The 23,967-nt window shown below is 39.1% G+C and overlaps 2 protein-coding genes and 1 pseudogene across 2 annotated transcripts; all 3 read left to right on the top strand.

Moving 5' to 3' along the window:
- Positions 1-1,186: 1,186 nt before the first annotated feature.
- On the top strand, positions 1,187-7,566 carry LOC133875353 (serine/threonine-protein kinase STY13-like). The gene is made up of 6 exons (XM_062313468.1): positions 1,187-2,503; positions 4,430-4,551; positions 4,858-5,066; positions 5,195-5,369; positions 6,043-6,177; positions 7,033-7,566. The coding sequence occupies exons 1-6, from the start codon at positions 2,185-2,187 to the stop codon at positions 7,237-7,239; spliced, it is 1,167 nt and encodes a 388-aa protein (XP_062169452.1). The 5' UTR covers positions 1,187-2,184; the 3' UTR covers positions 7,240-7,566.
- Positions 7,567-11,050: 3,484 nt separating this feature from the next.
- Positions 11,051-15,898, top strand: LOC133875363 (homocysteine S-methyltransferase 3-like). The gene is made up of 7 exons (XM_062313479.1): positions 11,051-11,357; positions 12,837-12,893; positions 13,047-13,276; positions 14,141-14,270; positions 14,371-14,574; positions 15,044-15,115; positions 15,420-15,898. The coding sequence occupies exons 1-7, from the start codon at positions 11,172-11,174 to the stop codon at positions 15,561-15,563; spliced, it is 1,023 nt and encodes a 340-aa protein (XP_062169463.1). The 5' UTR covers positions 11,051-11,171; the 3' UTR covers positions 15,564-15,898.
- Positions 15,899-16,643: 745 nt separating this feature from the next.
- LOC133880075 (pentatricopeptide repeat-containing protein At3g22690-like) lies at positions 16,644-23,937 on the top strand (annotated as a pseudogene).
- Positions 23,938-23,967: the final 30 nt, after the last annotated feature.

Here is a 23,967-nt window from a genome sequence, read left to right on the forward strand (position 1 = left end):
AGCCTCCCCCTAATAGTTAAAAAACTGTTTAGGACTTGAAATGGTAAGAAGAAACCATACCAATTTCCACCAATTAAACTTCATGATTCTTTGCTCAAATAGCGTTCAATGTTTCAGCACATTTCTACCAAAGCAAGTTTCCCTTAAATTGGTCGGAAGGAAATTCCTTTAATTCAATTTATTAAATTGACATTTGTTCTTAAAACATACCGTTCTCACACATATTTTTAAAATTTTGTGAGATCATATACCCTGTTAATCATATTAAAAATATACGTGAAAATTACACACTCGAGAAGAGCATATAACAATTTAATAGGATAAATTAAAAATAAATTTTATAAAACCCAATTTAAATGAAACATAAATACATGACAATATCTGAAGTAAAGTACCAAACAAATACAGAGAATTTGTCAAATGCATCTCGGTATAATCAGGATTCACTTTGGTGGCTCCAAGAATCAAGAACTTTGATATTCTTTTATTTATTTATTTATTATTTATTATTTTTATAAGTAACTTTGATATTCTCTGAAAGACCGTTTCCCACTCCATTATTGGAATTTTATAAACTATTATTGTCCTTTACAAAGGACTTTGACCTTTAGGGTGTCTAATATTCACTAATATAACATGCCAAATTAGGGAATGTGGACACACAAAAATGCCCTAAGCATATATTAGCACACTTCATAATCCAAAGGTCAAACACACTTTGCAATTTGCATCAATATTTAATGACTTGTTTAGCTAGTCAAATTAAGCAACTAATTAAAAATTGTGTACATAATATTTCTTCAAAGAGATATTGTGTAAATTATGAAGAAAAATAAAAATGAATATCTAATTATTTAAAAATTGTAGGACAATTCCTGATAATGTTATACAAATCTTGATAACTATTTTTAATGAAATAATTCAAAATTCACGGTTTTAGTATACAATAATACAACTTAATCAAATATAATAAATAAAAAAATAATAATTTTAAACTATTAATTAATTAAACGTAATGATAAGATTTTAAGAGGTTTTTAGTTTAAACAAAATTCATTTAGAGTGATCTATTAAAAAAAAAAAAAAAATCATTTAGAGTGATGGAGAAGGACACAAAGGTCCATCCAAGAAATACAGGTAAATTCGTTAAAAATACAGGGCGAGGAACAAAGCTTTACTATGTTTTGCTCCTTCCTTAGATTTCTGAAACAGTCTGTGAGTCTGTCTGTCTTGTATGTTATAGGCAACCCCGGGCTTTCCTCTCTTTCACCCACAAAAAACCCTAATACCCATTTCATTTTCTGAGCCGAACCCTCGTGGAAAACTGCTCTTTCTCTTTCCCTTTGTAATAGCTGATAATGATGGTGATGATGATGAAATCATGGGACCCTGATGACTTTTCTCTTTGCTTTCAATGACTTTGCCTTTGAATCCCGCAAAAAATCTTTTTTTTTTCCACCGACTATTTGTTCACTATTCCGTTTAGAATTTTCCTTATAACGTTCAAGTCAATCTTTTCGTCTCTCTCTCTCTCTATAGTTTCTTGCGCTTTATGTTTGGGCCTTTTGGGGTTTCTGGGTATCGTATTCGTGCTTGTACTGGGTGGTCATTATAAGTGGTTCTGATTGTACTTGAAGTTTTATGTGCCTTTCTTTAATTTTTAAATTCTGGGTCGTCGGTCTTGGTCGTAAAATGGTGGGAATTTAGTCGCTTTCTTAGAGTTTACTTTTGTTTGTAGTTATAAAATTGTCTAAATAAAAAAGATGGTTGGCGATGAGGAAATCTGGGGTTCTTGAACTAGAAAGGGCTAGTTTATTGTTTTCATATTGGTGGGCTTTTTACAAATATTGATTTTTGGGTTGTCAGGTCAATATTGGAATAGGAATTGGGTTGTTGTGATTGGGTTTCAATTGGGTTGTTTTTCACTGTTTCCCCCTATTTTATTCATCTGGAAAACATTTGTTCTGAAAAATTTATTTTTGGTAGGAGGAGGGGTAGCAAATTTTGCAAATGTGAGCTTTCTCGTTTTGATGATGATGAGAATTTTAGAATTTATTTTGATTATGACTTCTTAAGATATCAAGTATATACAATTTTATCTAGGTTTGTCCTATTTCTTTATTTTCCTTCGGAATTTAAGGCTTCTTATTGGGTAGCTGAGGTTTCCTATTTGGTTTATTTACGATGGATTTGAGGTCTGAGGATGTTGGAGGTGTTAAGACAGAAAAGAAGATGGGCAATCAAGAAGAGAATTCAAAAGTAAAGGGTACAGGAAGTGTTAGTAGTAAAGGTATGATGTTCCGAGCAGATCAAATTGATTTGAAAAGCTTGGATATGCAGCTGGAGAAGCACCTGAGCCGGGTTTGGTCGAAAAACATCGATATCCAAAGGCCCAAAGAAGAGTGGGAGATTGATTTATCTAAATTGGATATCAGATATAATATAGCTGACGGGACCTATGGTTCTGTATACAGGGGTACTTACGACAGCCAAGATGTTGCAGGTAATACCTGTCTCTATTTTCCTTTCTCCTCATTTGTATTTTGTTTTTGCTTTGTTCCCCGAGAACATGTTGATAAGAATAGGATGTTTGGAACTTTTAGCTTGTTTGGATTCTTGTAAAGTTCCAAGGCTAAGGCCTTTTTATTTTATACCGCTTGACCAATCCGAGATATTGTATTTTTTGAAGCTTGAACATCTTGCTAGGATTGCTTATTGATATGTTGCGTTTTCCTGTCATCATGTTCTAGCTTTACAAGCATGACTGCTGGAAAAAAAATATGTGAATTTGCTGGACACGTCCTCTATGTAACCCTGGTATCAGATCCATATTACATTTCATCATTACTTCTACTCTGATAATTAGTGCTTTAAGTTGCACTTTTTGAGTCCATTTGATGTGTTGAATTGAGATTTCTTAGAGAAAATGAGAAGAAGATCTAAGCATTCGAATCATCTAATTTTTTTTCTTTTTAATATGAAAAAAAATTGCACCCCTCTTCCCTTTTTAATAAAATGAAATTACTTTAAAAAAAATGAAAAAAAAAAACTTGATGGCATGAATCAAACTTGTAGAGAAAAACTTGATTATATGATCTACCAAACCTAATTGGCGTTTCAGGCATAAAATGTTTGGCATAATTCATGGTATGTCTGCCAATTTATTTTGGATTCTCTTTCTCAATGGAGAGTGCTTTTGAGGATGGAAATGATTTTACCATCGAGGTTTTGAAATGCTAATTACTTACTTTCGGGTTCTGTGGTTGAGAGTGCTATGACTGCTTTAAGGTTACACTATTGCTCGTGTAAGTTTCATTGCAGAATTAATGAAAACCGAGTGGTTTTAATTCCAAGTCAGTTTATCCAGCTCACATACCCTTCACATATCAAAAATCATTTCCATAGGAACCAACATCATCCCACCAATGGTTTTTGCAAAGGAAATCCAACATCTGTTAAATTGTCTTGTAGCAAGTTTTCTTATAGCCTATTTTGGCACAGCTTGGTCTGCTTTCTATTGATTTTTGGAGTAATTTTTTATCATTTATAGAATCTTGTGAGAGATTGGATTTTTGTTTCTTTGTGTTAGATAATGCTTGTGTCAGTTGTGTGTGTCTGTCAAACATTGTCTGCGCGCATGCAAGCATGCACATACTTATTTCTTGTCTTTGATCACACATATTGGGGAGTAGAACGTTTGTGTTACATTCTGTTTCCATCGGAGAAACCATGTGTAGCGTCTACCAAAACAGGTTGGACAACCTTTTGGGGACTGAATTGTTTGTTTGTTATGCAGAGAAGAGAAGTAATCATTTTTGGCACTGCATTTTCGTTAAAATTTGCTGTCAGACAATTTATTGATTGCATTTTGCATCCAGATGCCAAAATAGTATCAATTGAGTTAGTTTTTTGTGTATGAAGTTATCCACTAAGCATGTCACAGCCATATAAATGAGTCCTTGCCATTATTTGTAGTTTTGAGCAAATCTACGTCTCCCAGGATTGTAAAATTCTTTACGTTCCTAACTCAGAAGCAAATATCATTGTTCTTGAAATATCAGGAATTAATTAGAAACTTTATGCGCCTTTTTTGTTTGTTCTTGGGGGAGAGTGGTCGCTTCTTGGAGGAAGAAGGCTCGTGACATTTATGAACGACTGAATTATATGTGATGACACTTATGTTTATGCCTTAAATTGCGTGTAATTCAAGAGACGGTTAATAGTATTAAAATGTTTGTCATAGCACTTGGCTTGAAGTTGATATTTACCAAAATAGATCCCACTGTTGCTAATTTTGGAGGCACACTAATAAAATTGATTTCTTGTTAAGTTTTTTCCATGTCTTCTTGTTAGCTAGACTAGTAGTTTTGTAACACTTGATTCATGTTCATATCAAATTCTCACAGAATTGTCACGTGTAATATTATAGTGAAGCTGTTGGACTGGGGAGAGGATGGTATGGCCACATCTGCTGAAACTGCCGCTCTGCGGGCATCATTTCGCCAAGAGGTTGCGGTTTGGCACAAGCTTGACCATCCTAACGTTACAAAAGTAAAACCCATATTCTTCAACATTTTATCATTTTATGTTTAATTTATTGACATCTCCATGATGATGATTGGATGACATTTGTTTCAAAAGTGGCTACTCCATAATACTTCACTATTTCCATTTTGTGTAACTTGTAAAACTTTACACTATAATCTCTGTAGCGTTTCCCTTACCTAATTCCTTCTAAGATATAATACAGTTGTATCATCTTAGTTTCTTGATTTGATATGGCTTAAATTTGAAATTAACTGTGTTTCTAAATCTTTTCAGTTGTAATTTTTTTCTTTTTGTAAATTTTGATTACAGTTTGTTGGAGCTTCAATGGGAACTTCAAATCTTAAGATACCTTCTAAAAACCCTTCAATTGATGGTCGCAATTCCCTTCCTTCTAGGGCATGTTGTGTAGTTGTGGAGTATCTCCCTTGCGGGACCCTAAAAAAGTTCTTGATAAGAAATAAGCGAAAGAAACTTGCCTTCAAGGTTGTGATCCAACTTGCTTTGGACCTCTCTAGAGGGTAAGCTCTAGAACTTTCTGACATTCTTATAGAAAAAATATCATGAATATTTTTTTTCCCTTGTTAGTAGGATTTGTAAATGAAATTGACAAAGTGATGAGTGCTAAACATCTTCCAATCATCTGCAGTCTTAGCTATCTACACTCACAGAGTATTGTACACCGTGATGTAAAGACAGAAAATATGTTACTTGATGCTCAACAAACTCTAAAAATTGCTGATTTTGGTGTTGCCCGTGTTGAAGCTCAGAATCCAAGGGACATGACTGGTGAAACGGGTACCCTTGGATACATGGCCCCAGAGGTATTTATGCCAAAACTTTATATGTGAACTTTAAATGTTTGTGTGTGGCAGAAATAGTCAACTATTCAACCTTGTATGTTACGACAAGTATCCACTCATGATTACTGAATAGAAATGTTCTTCTACTCTAATGCTTTCCATGAACCTAGAAGAAGAGAATATAAAAACTTATATAGAAGTTCGATTTTTTTAAACTTGATTTACATGGTGTTTTTGCAATTAAATCATTGGTAACGATATTCCCTGATTAAGGGGCAGAGTTGATTTGTTTGGTCACTCGGGTTGTATTCCTGTGTGGTGGGAAAAAAAAATATAAATCATGAACCAAAATTGAAAAGGAAAAAGAAAATAAAGCATTTGGATTTACGTTATTCAGCTCTCTCTCTCTCTCTCTCTCACACACACACACACACACACACACACACACACACACACACACACACGCACATATGGGGTCCTCTTGTAGATAATTGATGAGATAAGAAAATAAGGCATTTGGATTTACGTTATTGGGCTCTCTCTCTCTCTCTCTCACACACACACACACACACACACCCACACCCACACCCACACCCACACCCATGAACATATGGGGTCCTCTAGTAGGTAATTGATGAGATAACATGTCTTGGTTATGATTGTAGGATATAAAACTAACAAGTTCTTTACGTAGGTTCTTGATGGTAAACCTTATAATAGAAGATGTGACGTGTACAGCTTTGGCATATGCTTATGGGAAATTTATTGCTGTGATATGCCCTACCCAGATCTTAGCTTCGCTGATGTTTCATCTGCAGTTGTTCGACAGGTCAGTTTGTATGATGAACAAGTTATTTCTGTCAGCACAAGTTGTACGTAGTCTCTGCTGTCAGTTTTATATTATTTTTATTTGCAATATTGTTACTTAATAAGGCTCGAGAGCTGTTTTGTCATTGTGCTTAGTGGGTTTCAGATGACATTTGGGAATGATATCCTTCTTTTTGTTTTCAATAGCATTAGAACTGATAAGTAATGTGGACTAATGCAAGTTTTGAGTTTAACTACTGTCTACACATTATATGCCTAATGCAAGTTTTGGATTTGAAATTTTTTGAGGTATGCCCTTCAAAAAGCTCTTTTTGGTTTTAACATGTGAGCAAAGCTTATTACAGCTGTGAGCTCTGACCATTTGAAACATTGATTTTGTATTAGGAATAATTATTTGATCCCAGCGTTAGAACTTTTTTTTTTCTTAGCAATTACAAGGGAAGAAGGGGAAGGGGAGAAATCCTGTCATTAGAACTTACATACGAGTAAAGGAGTCTCTATCAGTCTGACTATGCTAACCAGACAAAGACAAGGATCATGTTCTGACCCATATTTATTGATTTTTTATTTTCAGATGTACTTTTAACCTTGCTATACATTGACTATAACCGTCTAACTTTTCACAGGATGCTAGCTACACGGAGTCTGCAATTATTTACTATTGTTTGTTTTGCAAATAACTAAAGCTAAAAAATTTCAAATGGAAATGAGTTTTGTTAATTAATTAATTAACTTATTTTTATCTTTTATAAACTTTTCTAGTGATTCCTCTTGTGTAATGTTGAACTACATTTATGCCATAAACATTTGTCATCAATCTTCAAGGGAGTTTCATACTGCATGCTTTTGTTGACAGAACTTGCGTCCGGAAATCCCCAGATGTTGTCCAAGTTCTTTAGCACATATCATGCGCAAGTGCTGGGATGCAAATCCGGATAAACGTCCTCAAATGGATGAGGTGGTGCGAATGTTAGAAGGAATTGATACAAGCAAAGGAGGAGGGATGATACCAGAAGACCAAGCTCCGAGCTGTTTCTGTTTTTCCCCTGCTCGTGGTCCCTGATCATTTTTGTTATACACTTGCGTGCTTTGTTGAATTAATTGTGCCTGGAAAAACGAAGAAATTGGTGGAGCTGTTCATTGGATTTTTAGGTCTGCAAAATTTGTTTTGGTCACTTAGGTTTTATGGAAATTTATATCAAATTGTATTCCAAAGTGATTTGTGTTTGTGCTATGGGTTTGGTATTGGTGATAGAGTCATGATATACCTAATGGTCTGGAGGGCAAGGTCATGTTGGAAGTAACAGAGAGCTTAGGCAATCCCTGCATGGGAAACTGGAAAGCAACATTGTACAGACACAAGGAATAAATATATTTTCATATTATGATATGTATGGCTTTTCTTGCAAGAAAAATATGGCTTTTCTTGGACATAACCCTGGCTAGGGCCCTGAATTACACCCAACCCAGCCCGAGTGAAGTTTGACTACTCCTTGGTGGTCCACAGAGAGAGAGAGAGAGGGCCTTCTTTTTGGGTCAACTGGACCAAACTTGCACGCAAGAAAGCAGTCCCTTGGCCTTATATTTAGCAAGGTGGGATTCGATCCTGTACCTTTTTTGAGAACTCAGAAGACTTATCATGGGATTCGGATTCCGAGCAATTTGTTTGGATTATTAGCAACTAGGACAGTAAGAGCGAGAGAGTTTATATGAAGTCTACTTGTCAGAGTAGGTAGGCGGGTTGTTCGAGATTTATTCATATAAGTGGGTTCTATAAAGACTCTCTCGTAGTTACTGCCGAAATTGCTAACAATTCAGATAACAAATTGTTGGATATATCTCTTATCCTGACATGTCTTTTGTTCTTGTTTAGAGACAGAAGTATGTTGTACATGTAACATGGTAGTGTGTGGTGTGACAGTCTTTTGGTCTTGAATTTTGAATCTAGAGTAAAAATATTGCCAAAACAGAAGTATAATCAGAGGGAAGTTTGGCAATAAACAGGGCTTGCCTGCCGTACTAGAAGATAAATGCTACTTTTTCATCTCTCATCCATCTCTCTCTCTCTCTCTCTCTCTCTCTCTCTATATATATATATATATATTATAAAAAAAACTACAATTAAATATTTAGGATCTACTCGTGGGTCGGTGAATTTGAAACAGCATTGATGAGAGATTGAGGAGTAGCAGGTCTCTATAGTCTATACCACCTCCCCTTGCTTAACATACAATTGGACCTTATTTTCTTTTATTAGATATAACTCTACTTTTTTTTCTTTTTTTTTGGAGTAAGATATAACTATACTTATGGTCTAAGTGACTAATAATGGTGGTTTTAGAAGGATTAGGTGGAGTGTAAGGCACTTTATCTCTTCTTTTCTTTTTGGTTTAAAGCTACAAGGCACTCCGACCTGTTCTTAATGCTATCCCCATATAATGGCAGCCAAACTAACCTTATCTTGATTTTGCAGAAGGCAATCAATCAAAATTCACAAAAATCCCTATTTGCCCAAATGGCGCCTATTAATTTGCCCTATCGAAATTTGGGGAAATAATTCAAAGTAGTGGTGTCCGTGTCACACTTTTGATCTTTATCTTCTGTCATTTTTCTTGTCGTTCACTTCACCTTTTATGTAAGCCAAGATAGAACGAGTGCTTAAACAAAAAGACAAGAAAATAAGAAAAGAAACTTGGTTGGGCAATAAAGAACTGGAAATGAATGTGGACGCTACAGTACTCTTAGGGTTCATCTGGAGCTTAATCCGACCGGATACATCATACATGCTCACATAGATGCTATATATGTGGCCATTAGCTAGGTGGTCGGACGATGATGTACAAAGTGGTGACTACCCATTCTGCCCTCTTTCTCTTGTTTGTTTGGAAATTGGACCCCACTATCCAAATTTCTTAAGCTTACGTGTCAAGTGGCAATAAGATGGACCAACTTTATCAACTTTTGGAGGTAGTGGATTATTATCAGATATTGGTGCCTTTAAAGGATTTGAAAAATCTAATTTTGGACAATTAAATATATGATTATGGTCGTCATATGTTTGTCATATTATCTTCTTCTTCTTTTTTTTTTTTTTTTTTTTTTTATATCTATATCCACTATCAACTATTGGTGCCTTGAGGATTTGAAAATCTAATTTAGACAATTAAATATATGATTATGGCCATATGTTTGTCATATTATCTTTTTATTATTATTATCTAGCTTGTAATAAAAAAAGTACGGCCTCTCCTTATAAGACCCATAAAATTATATTACGTGTATCAAGAACCATGTTACCATATCATATATGCACAAAATTTTTAAATAATTAGAAAAAAATAGAAAAACATAGGGAGGTGGAGCCAATTTTGTTGCCCATGTGGCACCTCCACATAGGGGTGGCAGATGGGAAATGTGAATAGAGCCAACTCTTGTTGCTACCCTTTATAAGATAGAAATCAATCTTTACATTTCGACCACCTCTAATAAAGAAGGTGGCCAAGAGCTACTCTTTAAAAGAGAAGAAGGTGAGGCGATTGCTCGTCTTTTTAAGCCTTTTGACCACCCTCCTAACATAATGACAATGATCACCGGCTGACTTCTGACTCTTTTTTTAAAAGAAAATTGCTCATGACCGTTATTGCTCTTTTAAAAAAGTGCAATTTGAGGACCGGGGCGCAAGGCAGAGCCACCCCTTCACTCTATTTTTTTTTTTTTTTTTTGTGCATATGAATTTAGTGACAGAGAGGATGAGTAAAATAAAAAAAAAAAAAATAGCTTAATTGGATAGGCACGTGGAGCATTATCATTCCACGCAAGACAGCAAGGTAGGGCACCCCTTAATTAATGCACTTCAAGATAGGAATTGGAAAGATAGACGGCAAGGATTACTTATTTTTTTTTTAGGAGTTTCCTATACGGCATGTGTAGGCTGAGCTAGGTAGTTGGTTTTTTCCCAAATAAGTTGAGTGTCAATTATTTATCCAAAAACCTCCATAATTTCTTCTCGTACCTCGTACCTTTCTTGCCTGCTCTATTCAGACGGAAAAATATTATTGCACAATAATATTACACAATTTGTGCACAATACAAGACACATGGATGAAATTCATGTGATGAGTCTTACTCACATGAGTCTCACCCTATATATCTTGTGTTGTACATAAGTTGTGTAATGTTGATATACAAGAATCATTCTCCTATCCAATTAGCTAGCTTGTTGCCCACCATTGACGTGGACCATGATAAACATAGTGATCACATCTAATCTCCTGTTAGTCAAATGTTGGAAATTGACAACTTAATTCTTTAGCCACAGCAAAAATACTTGCAATTTGAAATCCAAATTCCCTAAATTTCATGTTTTTTAAATATAAATATTAATTTGATAGACTGAATTAAAAGAATTTTCTCTTATTATAATTACATTATTAAGAATTAAAAAAAAAATTACTTTGTTTTAATTACATATGTGAAATGAAGATGCATATAATTAATGAGGATTATATTTTTTATTCTACAATTGTTCAATATAACGTGCGGACATTTTGAATTACCCATTATTATTATTTTTTAATTTAACAAAGATTAACCTAAAGATTATTAGTGAGAAGTATCACATCAATTCAATTTTTACTGAATAAATATTCCATAAAATTATAGTATTTAACATTTTTTTTTTCGGTAATGACGTCACATTTACAATATTGAGAAAGAAACATAAATATAAACGAGATAAGATAAAGAAAGAAAAATTCATATGCTTAGGAGTTGGGAATAATAGTAATCCCAGTTGGCGTGAGAATTAATCGTAGTGGTGGAGGGCATATTCGTAAGTTTGCATATCCGCTAGGCCTCTTTAAAAGGTTTCAAGAACCGTAGCAAGTGAGCAAGGAAGGACGGGTGGTGCACTGGTGCTTCAGTACTTTCAAACTCCGCATTAAACCGCCACGAAAACCATTGTCTTCTAGCTTTTTCTCTGATAGATTCTACGACATGGGTTTAGGAGCTGGTGCGGAGGAGAAGTCGTCGTCGTTTATGTCCGAGTTCATTCGGAAGTGCGGTGGCTACGTTGTCATTGACGGCGGCTTTGCCACGGAGCTCGAACGACACGGGGCTGACCTCAATGACCCTCTTTGGAGCGCCAAGTGCCTTATTGATTCTCCTCATCTTGTCAGAAGGGTACGTAAACACATACTCTCTCTCTCTCTCTCTCTTTTGCTGTTTGTTTCTTGGGAAATATGAAGAACAAATGGAAGGAAAGAAAGATATGATTCTAAAATAGCTTTCCTTTTCTGGGTACTAGAAACTAGTGTTTAGAGCTTTAGATTCTCATAGGGTTTTTTTTTTTTTTTTTGGTAATATTCCTACATCAACGGGAAGAATATAGAAGATTTTTCTTTCCTTTCTTTTGTTTTTGGTCGGAGTGATTTTCAGGAATCTGCATGTTGTAATATTTCTCCCATCATATCTGTATTTTCCAGCATATTTTTAGTAATTAATTATTGAAATGGAGATTATATTTTTAATTTTAAATTACGTTAATTTAAAATTCTTTATTGTATTACCCAGATTTAGTATCATAATACTTTTGATACTGAACAAGAACATATATTTAATATTCTAAATAAGTAAAAGTTTAAATGCGCTTAGAAAAAGAAAAAGAAAAAGTGATTTACAGAAATCTAGATCCATACACGTGAATACTACGAAGAAAAGATAGGCATTATCTCCGGTGGAAAACATAGAAATAAATTTTTTGACAGTGACGTGGCGAAAATTCTCGAGTCCACGTGGATCATGGTGGAAGAGTATTTTATCCAAATTAATTGGAAATCAATACTAACTTAATTGCCAATATTCTGCTGAATGATTTGACTGGCAATTAATAAGCTGTATGATTCTAGAGAAATATTATCAATTCTAAATAATTCTATAATAGTCTTCAATGGTCAAGTAAGTACTTCTTTTTAAAGTTGTTTTTGAGCAATGATTCACTACCATCTAAATATACAACTTTTCACTACCTTGTCTATGTGGCAAGGTGGTCCCCCACTTTAATTTATTTTTAAAAAATAAAAAAACTCAAAAAGTAGTGGGGGACCACCTTGCCACATATGCAAGGTGGTGAAAAGTTGTAGAGTAATGTTTCTTACACAACTCTCACACAACTTTTACACAACTCTAACTACTTTTTGTTATGATTAACCATTGGATTTGTTTTCCAACATGTGGGTCCTAGATATTCAATGGCTGATTTTAAAAGAAAGTTGTTAGAGTTGTGTAAAAGTTGTACAAAAATTGTGTAAGAAACATTACTCAAAGTTGTATATTTAGGTGGTAGTGAATCATTACTCTTAAAAAAATTTGTGATAAATTTATAATCTATGTAATATTTTTCCGACCAAAATTATCATAAGATTGGTTGATAGTTGAAAGTATCTCGAAAAATGGTAGGAATTTGGATTCTTACCCTTTTTATTTTTTATTTTTATGATTATAACAAGAAAGGCCAAAGTGCCAAAGTAATAAGGCATGCAAATGCATGCATGTCCTGATAAATTATTAGAACGTACGCACTGGATTGATTGTTAAATAAGCGTTAATATCAATATTATTAATTAATGGATTTATTGTTAATTGTCGTGGTTCATTCAACAGGTTCACCTAGATTACCTCAACTCCGGTGCAAATATTATACTAACAGCATCTTATCAGGTAGTTTTCGATACCCACTTTTTATCTTCTTCGATTTTCACCCGTAGATCCCTTTTGTGTATATATATATATATATATATATATATATATTATTTTATTCATCCAAAATAAATAAATAAATAAAAAAGTTACCGTGTTTTTCACTTGACACAGGCCACCATTCAGGGCTTCGAGGCTAAAGGCTTGTCCAGTGAAGAAGCTGAAGCTTTGCTTAGGAAAAGTGTAGAAATTGCATGCGAGGCCCGGGAAATTTACCATGAAAGGTGCACAAAAGATTCTTGGGATTTCATGGAAAATGGGACGAGTTCGAGTCGACGTCCAATTCTAGTTGCAGCTTCTGTGGGCAGCTATGGAGCTTATTTAGCTGATGGTTCTGAGTATAGGTTTGTGAACTTCGACTACTCCATGGATTAATTTCTTTGAGCCTGTTTGGGATTGGTTCGAGTCCTCCAATTCTCATTTTCAACCTTTTTTTGAAATGCAGTTTTGAGTTTTGTTTTTTTTTTTTAAAAAAAAAAAAAAAATTAGCAAAAATATGAATTATAATTTTTTTTCCAAATGAATCCGTTTTTACTCTGCACAAAAAAGCAGTTTTTAAACCCCAAACGGGCTCTATTTTCATTGGTTTTGATATTTGTCTCTATCTCTAACTCTTCACGGCTCAACAAAGCACATGATTCATGGTTGGTTGCTTATTATATTGAGCACGTAACTGATCATGCATCTATGCGTGTCATTTTCCATTTTTTAATGCTTGCCTCCTATGATTACGTGAGACATGTATAAAAAAAGAGAAAGGGTAGATATTTCAAAAACTGGTTTTCAAATGACGTGTCACAATCCTATGAAATTATGACACATTTTTCAAAATGATAAATCACATGAGATTGTGACACATCATTTGAAAACTAACTTTTGAGAAAAAAAATTTGAGATGTCTAGTATTCCCCATAAAAAAATGCATGCGAGATAATCACGTGCATTTTAGATAGATATTAGTTTAATAAACACGATTGCTGTAAATTTGTCTAACCTAGTTTGAACGAAAACTTTGACGTAGGGTTATGTAAATCTTAGTTTTGGGTGAGAGGGTTTGTCTTTAAAGCAAGTATAATGTCTAACATGAACACAAGCTTGTTGGCCGGCCTGTGTTGTGGTTCATTTTCTTTTTACTTTGACATTGATAGTTTAAGAATCTTGTTGTGATACATCAACATGTCTCTATATGATTTATTTTCTCTCCACAGCGGAAACTACGGTGACGCAATTACTTTGGAAACGTTGAAGGATTTTCACAGAAGAAGGGTGCAGATTCTGGCAAACTCAGGTGCTGACCTAATTGCGTTTGAAACAATCCCAAACAAGTTAGAAGCGAAGGTATGTATCACAGTATTTTGTCTTCTGAAATGTGTTAGTATGGCCTCTAGCTCTGGCCCAACATATTTGTTCACTTTCTTTTATTTATTGGCTATTGCAGGCATATGCTGAGCTCCTTGAGGAAGAAGGCATAGAAATTCCAGCATGGTTTTCTTTCAATTCTAAGGATGGAGTTAATGTGGTTAGTGGCGATCCTATTTCAGAGTGTGCCTCCATTGCAGATTCTTGCAAGCAGGTTGTTGCTGTTGGAATCAACTGTACCCCTCCTAGATTTATCCATGGACTAATTACATCTATTCAAAAGGTATGAGTTTTTGGGTTGATGCTCATTTATGAGAGTATTTCTAATACAAGTTCCAAAATCTCTGCTTATTTTCTCATGACCTTGGGAAGAAATTTTGGGTTAGGCCTCTTACAGAAGGATTTTTCGTTGTTGTGGCTTATAGACTTTATCACTTCATGTGCAGCTTGCCTGAGTTTTTGATTCTTGTTAACTTCCTAAACACATGAAGACATTAGTCTGAGTATTGATATTGAATATAGTTGGTTGAGTGCAGTACATCCTCACAATCAGTTCAGTACTGGATTAACAAGACATTTATCCTGCTTAATTAGGATTTTCAAATGATGTTTTTCTGGATTGTCTCTTCAAACGAGCAGTCGAATGAAGCGTTGGGATTATAATTTATACTGCTCCTGATTCATTTCACACTTACCCTGCTTTACATTTTGAAAATTTTGAAGTGATGTTTCTCTGGCTAACCAATTGGCAGGTAACAAGTAAACCAATTCTGGTATATCCCAACAGTGGTGAGACTTATGACGGTCGGGCCAAGCAATGGGTGGTGAGTTTCCTGCTTCACTCTAATGCTTATTCATAAGACCTTTTTAGGGTCATTAAGAACAATTGCATACTCACAATGTGAATGGTATGGTTTCATATCAATCCTTCTAAAAACCCACTTTTCACTGATTTACCACCATATATATGGTTCTCAATCTTCCCATTAAAACAAAAGGCAATGTACTTTAATCCAACTGTTGCATGGTTGGGACATTGATGGGTGTTTGAATTCCATAGACAGTAGGTTCTGATAGTGTTTGATATTTTGCCTCAAAGAGCTGAAGTTCAATATTCCCTTTTTGCAGAAATCAAGTGGGGATGTGGATGAAGATTTTGTCTCATACATTGGCAAGTGGAGGGAAGCTGGGGCTTCTCTGTTTGGTGGGTGCTGCAGGACTAGCCCCAAAACTATTAGAGGCATAGCCAGGGCGCTCCCTAGTAAAAACTAATGAAGTTACCCCAAGAAGGAAGCGCCTCAAGCACGTTCTCCTACTGTTAAAAAGCTGCCTTTTTCTCTGGTTCCCTTCCTCATGCAAAGAAGCAGATATAGCAATCTATTTGTAACCAGAAAATAAGAAAGGGAGCTGAATGTTCCACCCGTTGACCGGCAAAAGTAGTGCAAAGAATGGACAAAACGGAGCTAACATGTTAGACTTGCATGACCCAAAGACTGGCATGTAGTTAACAATAAGAAGCTAGAACTGGTTTTTTGACTTTTTGCTTCCTTGTCTCATAAGATCGAAGAAATAACAGCAGAATTGTGGGAATGGTTATTTGAGATTCACACTCACCTTCACTTCGTGAAAAAGGCTAGGGAGAAAAATGGTCCTATGTATCCTCAAATAACAATAGATTAATGTGATTTCGTTTGAAATTTGAGAGAGAGAGAGAGTTAAGTGAACTGCAACATAATCGTACCACAAGTTCAACCCAAAAAATACATGCATAATTGGTATACGTGGTTTTGCTCTAAAATAATAACTTAATTTTCAAAAGTGACAAATCTGCTACTTATAATTTACAAGTTTATCAATTTGATACTTATGTTCATCCCCCCTCTAAGACCCAACGGAGTTTTTTTCACGTGTATAAAAAACCGTGTACTACTAATAAAACGTTGAAATGTGTACAAAATGTTAGTTTAGCATGATATATATTGACAATATTTTATTGGTTTTACATGGTGTTGGGTGCCTTTTTTGAGTTTGAGGCTTGAGCCCAAGTTGTTGGTGGGTCAAAAGACAAGCCTAGCACTCACGGTAATCCGACAGATCAACGGCTAGCGAGGCAACAAAAGCTTGCAACCAGATTAACGTGGGGCTTAAATTCTCGCGGTGAGACGCAAGGGAATCCACACGGGTGAGAAATAAATAAAATGGGATTCAAAGTTAATCTGTACAGTATCTTAAGGATGTGTTTAGCAGGATAACCGTGCACTAGTGTCACATTATGAATTCATAGTGGAGAAAATGACAGCGCGCCAGAACTTTAAACCAGTTGACACAATTTTAGTGAAAAAATAATTCTAATTTCGTAATTCTTTGATTAGAGGTTACTCTGCTGCTGGACTTGGTGGTGATGCTATCTTGCTTTATATATTGAGATGGTGGTTGCGGGCATTGTGCCTGATAAATTCACGTGTCCGTTTTTTGCTGAGCGCATGCACGAAGGCTGTAGGGTTTTGTGAGGGAATTCAAGCTCATGGAGTAGTTGTTAAGATGGGTTTTGTCACACGGCGTTCTGGGAAGGGGGAGAGAAAGGTAAAGGTGCGATCTTTTGGGCATGGTAGAGAGAAGAGAAGGAGAAGTGGAGTTCAAGGCTAGTTACGTGGCAGCGTGATGGTGTCCAGCTGGCTTCTAGAAGGATAGCAGACGGGGCGTTTTGGGTCTGGCCTAGGGTTATGCGTTTTAGCCTTATTGCTGCCGTTTTGTGTCTTGATTCTCTTGTTACCGTTTTACTACTTAAGGGTTGCGTTTTGTAAGGGCTATATATAAAGCCCAAGGGTAGTCTCTTAGGGTTATCCTGAAAACTTGAAGAATTAAGTACTGCAGGGTGGCTACCTCGAATCAGCCTAATCTGTCATCAGAATTATCAATATAATCTCCATCAATTTCCTCTTAATTTCATCCTAAAAATTACACTTTAAACCCTTGAACAGTAACTGAACTGTTTCAATTGGTATCAGAGCCCTCGATCCTTGACTTATGAAAACCAGATCTGCTGCTATGGCTGATGAATCCCAGCATTTGAAGAACTTGCAAGGGCAACTCACCCAATTGCAGGCTGAGATGGTTACTAGTGGGGAGATCGCGCGGTCTGAATTGCAGAATCAACGGGCGGCTGTGGAGAATCTAACCCAACTGGTCCGGAAGCTGTTGGAAGAGCGACCACGTTCACCCCGGGCAGGAACGGAGTCCGGTCCGCATTTCCGCAATTTAGAGCAAGGAATGAGCAGTGGAGGTTCCCACCAAGAGGGGACTAGTACCGACGATGGAATCAAACCGAAGTCCTTTCGGTTGGAGTTTCCGCGCTTTGATGGTGAAGATCCGGAGACTTGGTGCTGCCGTGCAGAGCAGTTCTTCGACTTCTATGGCACTCCCGACAACCAGCGACTCTCGATCTCTGCTTTCCACATGGACGGTAAGGCCCTTGTCTGGTTCCAAGAACTTAAGGCTAGCAACTCTATTACCACCTGGAACGCCCTTGTGCACACTATGCAGACCCGATTTGGTCGGGGTCCCTATGATGACCCCATGGAAAATCTTTCCAACCTGAAACAGGATGGGTCATTGGAGGATTATAAGAACCAGTTTGATATACTGGCTCTTAAGGTCCACAACCTCCCAGAAGCTCACAAGCTGAGTTGTTTCATCGGTGGGTTGAAGGCGGATATCCGCTTACCCCTACGGATGTTTCATCCAAAGAATTTGGTGGAAGCCTATTCGCTTGCCCGAATTCAGGAGGAGTGCGTGCTCAACTCTGCTAAGAGTGCACGCCCTGTTTGGAAATCCTTGCAGTTCACCCACTCTTCGCGGAGCATGAGTTCTGAATTACCGGTTGGCCCGATCAGGGGAGCTCCTTGGTCGCACTCCCGAGGCACCCCGAACACTCAGCCTCAGGGCCGCGTTGGTCTTTGGCCTCCGCGGGGCAACCAGCCGAGTCAGGCTCTCATCCCTGTCCAGAAGATCACCCAGGCCCAGATGGAGGACTGCCGCAAGCGGGGACTCTGTTACTATTGTGATGCAAAATGGACCCGAGGACATGTGTGCTCCACTCCTAAGTTATTCCTACTGGAAGCAGTGGAGAAGGAAGATGAGCCCCCGGGGAAAACACCCGAGCCTGCAGAAGAAGATCCGGGTGATTTTTTCTTGGAAGAGTTTCCGGAGATCTCGCTAAACGCCATTACTGGAACGCCTAGCCCTAAAACCATGCGAATCATTGGCATCATCAGGTACGGCAAGGCCATCATCCTGATTGATTCAGGTAGCACCCACAACTTTGTGGATACGAAGTTGGCTGCAACTCTGGGCCTCCATCCGTGGAAGCATGACGGTATCACAGTTCAGGTCGCTAACGGGCAAGAAATCTCCAGTCCAGGTCGCTGCAGGGCTGTCGAAGTTAAGCTTCAGGGCCTGGTCTTCCAGACTGATTTTTTCTTCATTCCCCTGGCCGGATGTGATGCTGTTCTTGGCATCCAGTGGCTGCGGACCCTAGGGCCCATTCTTTGGGACTTCACAGCTCTCACGATGGCCTTCACGTTTGGAGGAGAACGTTGTCTGCTTCAGGGCTTACAACAGGGCCCTAGCCTGAGTCTGGAAGATAGTGAATCCTTCAAGCTCTCCAAACATGAGAAGAAAGGAGTTCTCTTACAGTTGGTGGGTCCAGCCCCACAAGCTCCCCATCAGTCCCTCACTTCGGAACCCTCCATCCTGCCAGCCCCCATTTCTTCGATCCTCACGGATTTTGCGGATGTCTTCCAAGATCCGCAGGGCCTTCCCCCTCACCGTGCCCACGACCATTCGATTCCCTTGCAAGAGGGCGCGCAGCCGGTCTCCGTCCGACCTTACCGGTACCCGTACTATCAAAAAGAAGAGATTGAGAAGATAGTAAAGGAACTCTTGGACTCGGGTGTTATTCGCCCCAGCCACAGCCCCTTCTCCTCCCCGGTCTTGCTCGTGCGAAAGGCGGATGGCACATGGCGGATGTGAATGGACTACCGGGCCCTAAATCAGGTTACTATCAAGGACAAGTTTCCTATCCCTGTGGTGGATGAGCTATTGGATGAACTATGCGGTGCTAAGGTATTCTCTAAGCTGGACTTAAGGTCTAGATACCACCAAATCAGGGTGGCTGAGGCTGATATCCCTAAGACAGCCTTTAGGACTCATGCCGGCCACTATGAGTTCTTGGTAATGCCCTTCGGGCTAACCAACGCTCCATCTACATTCCAAAGCCTAATGAACCATATCTTCCTACCCTATCTAAGGAGGTTCATCTTGGTCTTCTTTGATGACATCCTGATTTATAGTAAGGACTTGGACTCTCATCTCACTCATCTCACCCAAACACTAGACCTCCTACGGCAAAACCAACTCTTTGCTAAAATGTCCAAGTGCCGGTTTGGGTGTTCGAAAATTGAGTACTTGGGACACATAGTTTCTGCCATGGGGGTTTGTGCAGACCCGGGTAAGATAAGAGCTATGGTGGACTGGCCATTTCCTAGAACCCTTAAGGCTTTACGGGGCTTCTTGGGTTTGACAGGGTATTATAGGAAGTTCATTAAGGGTTATGGCTCCATTGCAACACCCCTCACGGATATGCTCAGAAAGAACTCCTTCTCCTGGTCTGAACCGGCTGAGGCAGCCTTCCGAGCCCTCAAGGAGGCTGTTACACACGCCCCGGTATTGGCCCTGCCCGACTTCACTCAGCCCTTCCTTATCGAGTGTGATGCCAGTGGCAGAGGAATTGGGGCTGTACTGATGCAGGGCAGCCGCCCCATCGCTTTCTTCAGCAAGGCCCTCAAGGGTAAAGCTTTACACATGTCTACCTACGAAAAGGAACTATTTGCCTTGGTCTCGGCAATTCAGAAGTGGAGGCCCTATTTATTGGGCCAGTCCTTCGTGGTTAAAACGGACCAACAGAGCCTTAAGTTCCTGCTCGAACAAAAGGTGGGGACCCCGTTCCAGCAGAAATGGATTTCAAAACTCCTCGGGTATGATTTTGTGGTAGAATACAAAAAGGGGTTGGAAAATAGGGTGGCGGATGCCCTGTCCAGAAAAGAGGGATGGGAGGAGGAGGATCCATCCTTATCCATGCTGACTATTCCCGTGGCCAACTGGGTTGAGGAACTAAAACAGCAATATGCCGTTGATCCAGAGTTGCAGCAGTTGATGGCTAAATGGCAAAGAAATAATCTGGACACCCGGAAGTACTCACTTCGTGATGGACTTCTGTTCTACAAGCAAAACATCTTACTGGGCCAATCCCCCCTGCTCAAGGCTCAAGTGCTCCAATATATACACAGTGACCCCATGGCTGGACATTCGGGGTATGACAAAACTCTACAGAGGGCAAAAAGGGATTTCTACTGGAAGGGAATGAAGAAGGAGATCAAACAGTTCATCCGGGCTTGTGATGTGTGTCAGCAAAACAAGCATGAGAATTCTTACCCCGCAGGGCTGCTCCAACCTCTACCTATCCCTACTAGGGTGTGGACTGACATCTCAATGGACTTTGTGGAGGGCTTACCCCCGTCCCAAGGCCATTCAGTCATCCTTGTGGTGGTCGACCGACTTTCAAAGTACAGCCATTTCACCTCACTTTCTCACCCCTACACAGCCACTAAGGTCGCACAGCTTTTCATCCACACCGTTTTCAAACTCCATGGCATGCCTCAATCCATTGTCTCCGACAGGGACCCTACGTTTACTAGCTTGTTTTGGAGGGAGCTGTTCCGGCTCCAGGGCACATCCCTTAAACTGAGCACTAGTTACCACCCGCAGACTGACGGTCAAACGGAAGTGGTGAACAAATGCCTCGAAAACTATTTGCGTTGTTTTGCTCAGGACAGCCCTAAACATTGGACCTACTGGCTGCCTTGGGCGGAGTACTGGTACAATACCTCCTGGCATTCTACCATCAAGATGACCCCTTTTGAGGCCGTTTATGGTGTCCCCCCCCCAAGACTCCTAAGCTATGTTCCGGGGACCACCCGTGTGGAGGCAATAGATGAGGTGCTGCGCAACCGCGAGCAAATCCTCAATCTCCTCCGCCAGAATATCAAACATGCACAACAAAGGATGAAAAAATATGCGGATCTAAAACGTACAGAACGGGAACTGGAGATCGGGCAACAGGTTTACCTGCGTCTGCAGCCGTACCGCCAAACGTCCATCTCTCACCGCCGAGCTCTCAAACTGGCACCACGGTTCTACGGGCCGTTCCGTATCACCCGCCGTGTAGGAAAGGTGGCGTACGAACTTGACCTCCCACCGGAGGCCCGGATCCACCCCGTCTTCCATGTCTCCCAGTTGAAACCGAGACTCGGATCGGCCTCCGTAGCCTTGCCAAAGCTACCCCCAGTCGACGCCAACGGGGTCCTTCGACCGGAGCCCGCAGAAGTGCTAGATCGCCGCTCACGGCCGAAGGATAATCGGCCTCTAATAGAACTCTTGATCCGCTGGGATGGACAGACGGCCGACGACGCCACATGGGAAGAATTTCACAGTCTCAAAACCGCCTACCCACACCTTGTGGGCAAGGTGTTTTGATCGGAGGGGTATTGTCACACGGCGTTCTGGGAAGGGGGAGAGAAAGGTAAAGGTGCTTTTGGGCATGGTAGAGAGAAGAGAAGGAGAAGTGGAGTTCAAGGCCAGTTACGTGGCAGCGTGATGGTGTCCAGCTGGCTTCTAGAAGGATAGCAGACGGGGCGTTTTGGGTCTGGCCTAGGGTTATGCGTTTTAGCCTTATTGCTGCCGTTTTGTGTCTTGATTCTCTTGTTACCGTTTTACTACTTAAGGGTTGCGTTTTGTAAGGGCTATATATAAAGCCCAAGGGTAGTCTCTTAGGGTTATCCTGAAAACTTGAAGAATTAAGTACTGGAGGGTGGCTACCTCGAATCAGCCTAATCTGTCATCAGAATTATCAATATAATCTCCATCAATTTCCTCTTAATTTCATCCTAAAAATTACACTTAAAACCCTTGAACAGTAACTGAACTGTTTCAGGTTTAGAGGGAGATGTGTTTATCGGGAATTCTTTGGTTTATTTTTATGCAGGGTGTGGGAAGATAGATTATGCGTGGAAGATGTTTGATGGAATGCTTCAAAGAAATGTTGTGTCGTGGACTAGTTTGATTTGTGGTTATGCTAGGAGGGGTTGTCCGGAGGAAGCGGTCTGTTTGTTTTTTGAAATGGTGGAGATGGGTGTTAGGCCCAATTCGGTTACGATGGTCTGTGTGATATCGGCTTGTGCAAAGTTGAAGAATCTTGAATTGGGTGAGAAGGTAAGTGCTTACATGGGTGAGGTAGGAGTGAAGCTTAACACTCTTATGGCGAATGCACTTGTTGATATGTACATGAAATGTGGAGCTATTAAGAGGCTATTTAATGAATGTGTAGATAGAAATCTGGTTTTGAGCAATACTATGATGTGAAATTATGTGCGCCTGGGGCTGGTGAGAGAAGCTCTTTTTGTCTTTGGTGAGATTGTGCAACAGGGACCACGACCTGGTAGAGTTACAATGTTATCTGTGTTCTCAGCATGTGCACATTTAGGTGATATTCTCTTTGGAAAGCAGTGCCATGGTTATATTTTGAGAAATGGGTTAGAAGGTTGGGATAACATATGTAATGCGATGATAGACATGTATAGTGTGGCAAACAAGAAATGGCTCACAGAGTCTTTGACTGTATGTCAAAGAAGACTGTCGTGTCGTGGAACTCATTGATTGCAGGTTTAATTAGAAATGGTAATGTGGAGTCAGCTTGGGAAATTTTCTAGGAAATGCCATACAGTGATCTCGTCTCCTGGAACATCATGGTCACTGCTTTGGTCCGAGAGAGCATGTTTGTGAAAGCAATTGAACTTTTCCAGTAATGCAGAATGAAGGGATTAAAGCAGATAGGGTAACAATTGAACTTTTCCGAGAACATGTTTGTGGAAGCAATTGAACTTTTCCGAGTGATGCCGAGCTGGGTTGTTGGAAGAAGCTCTTGATCTCATAAAGAGCATGCCAATGGAACCTAATGATGTGATTTGGGGGTCTCTTTTAGCTGCTTGCCGGAAGCATAAAAATGTTGAAGTGGTAGCATATGCAGCTGAAAGGATAACTGAATTGGCTCCTAAGAGGACTGGGATTCATGTGCTTCTCTCAAACATATATGCATCTGCTGGGAAGTGGACTGAAGTTGCAAAAGTGAGGCTACAGTTGAAGGAGAAAGGTGTCCATTAAAGTGCCTGGATTAAGCTCGACAGAGATTAATGGAATAATCCATGAGTTTACCTCTGGTGATGAATCACACTCAGAAAACACCCAGATTGCATTGATGCAACAAGAAATAAACTACAGACTCAGAGATGCAGGCCATGTTCCTGATTTAACCAATGTTATGCTTGATGTTGATGATCAGGACTCAGGAGAAAGAATACTTGCTCAGCCGACATAGTGAGAAATTAGCCATAGCTTTTGGACGAACCAGTAGGGGTCAAGGTATGCCAATTCGTGTTGTTAAGAATATATGAAAGGGAAATTTTTTTTCGAGATAATTAACAGGTTCCACTTTTTCCGGCAAGGGTCTTGTTCTTGTTGTGATTATTGGTAGAGAGAAGAAAAAAAGGAAAAACTTTCATTT

This window comes from Alnus glutinosa, chromosome 1 (genome assembly GCF_958979055.1).
Source record: "Alnus glutinosa chromosome 1, dhAlnGlut1.1, whole genome shotgun sequence".
Taxonomy (NCBI): Eukaryota; Viridiplantae; Streptophyta; class Magnoliopsida; order Fagales; family Betulaceae; genus Alnus; species Alnus glutinosa.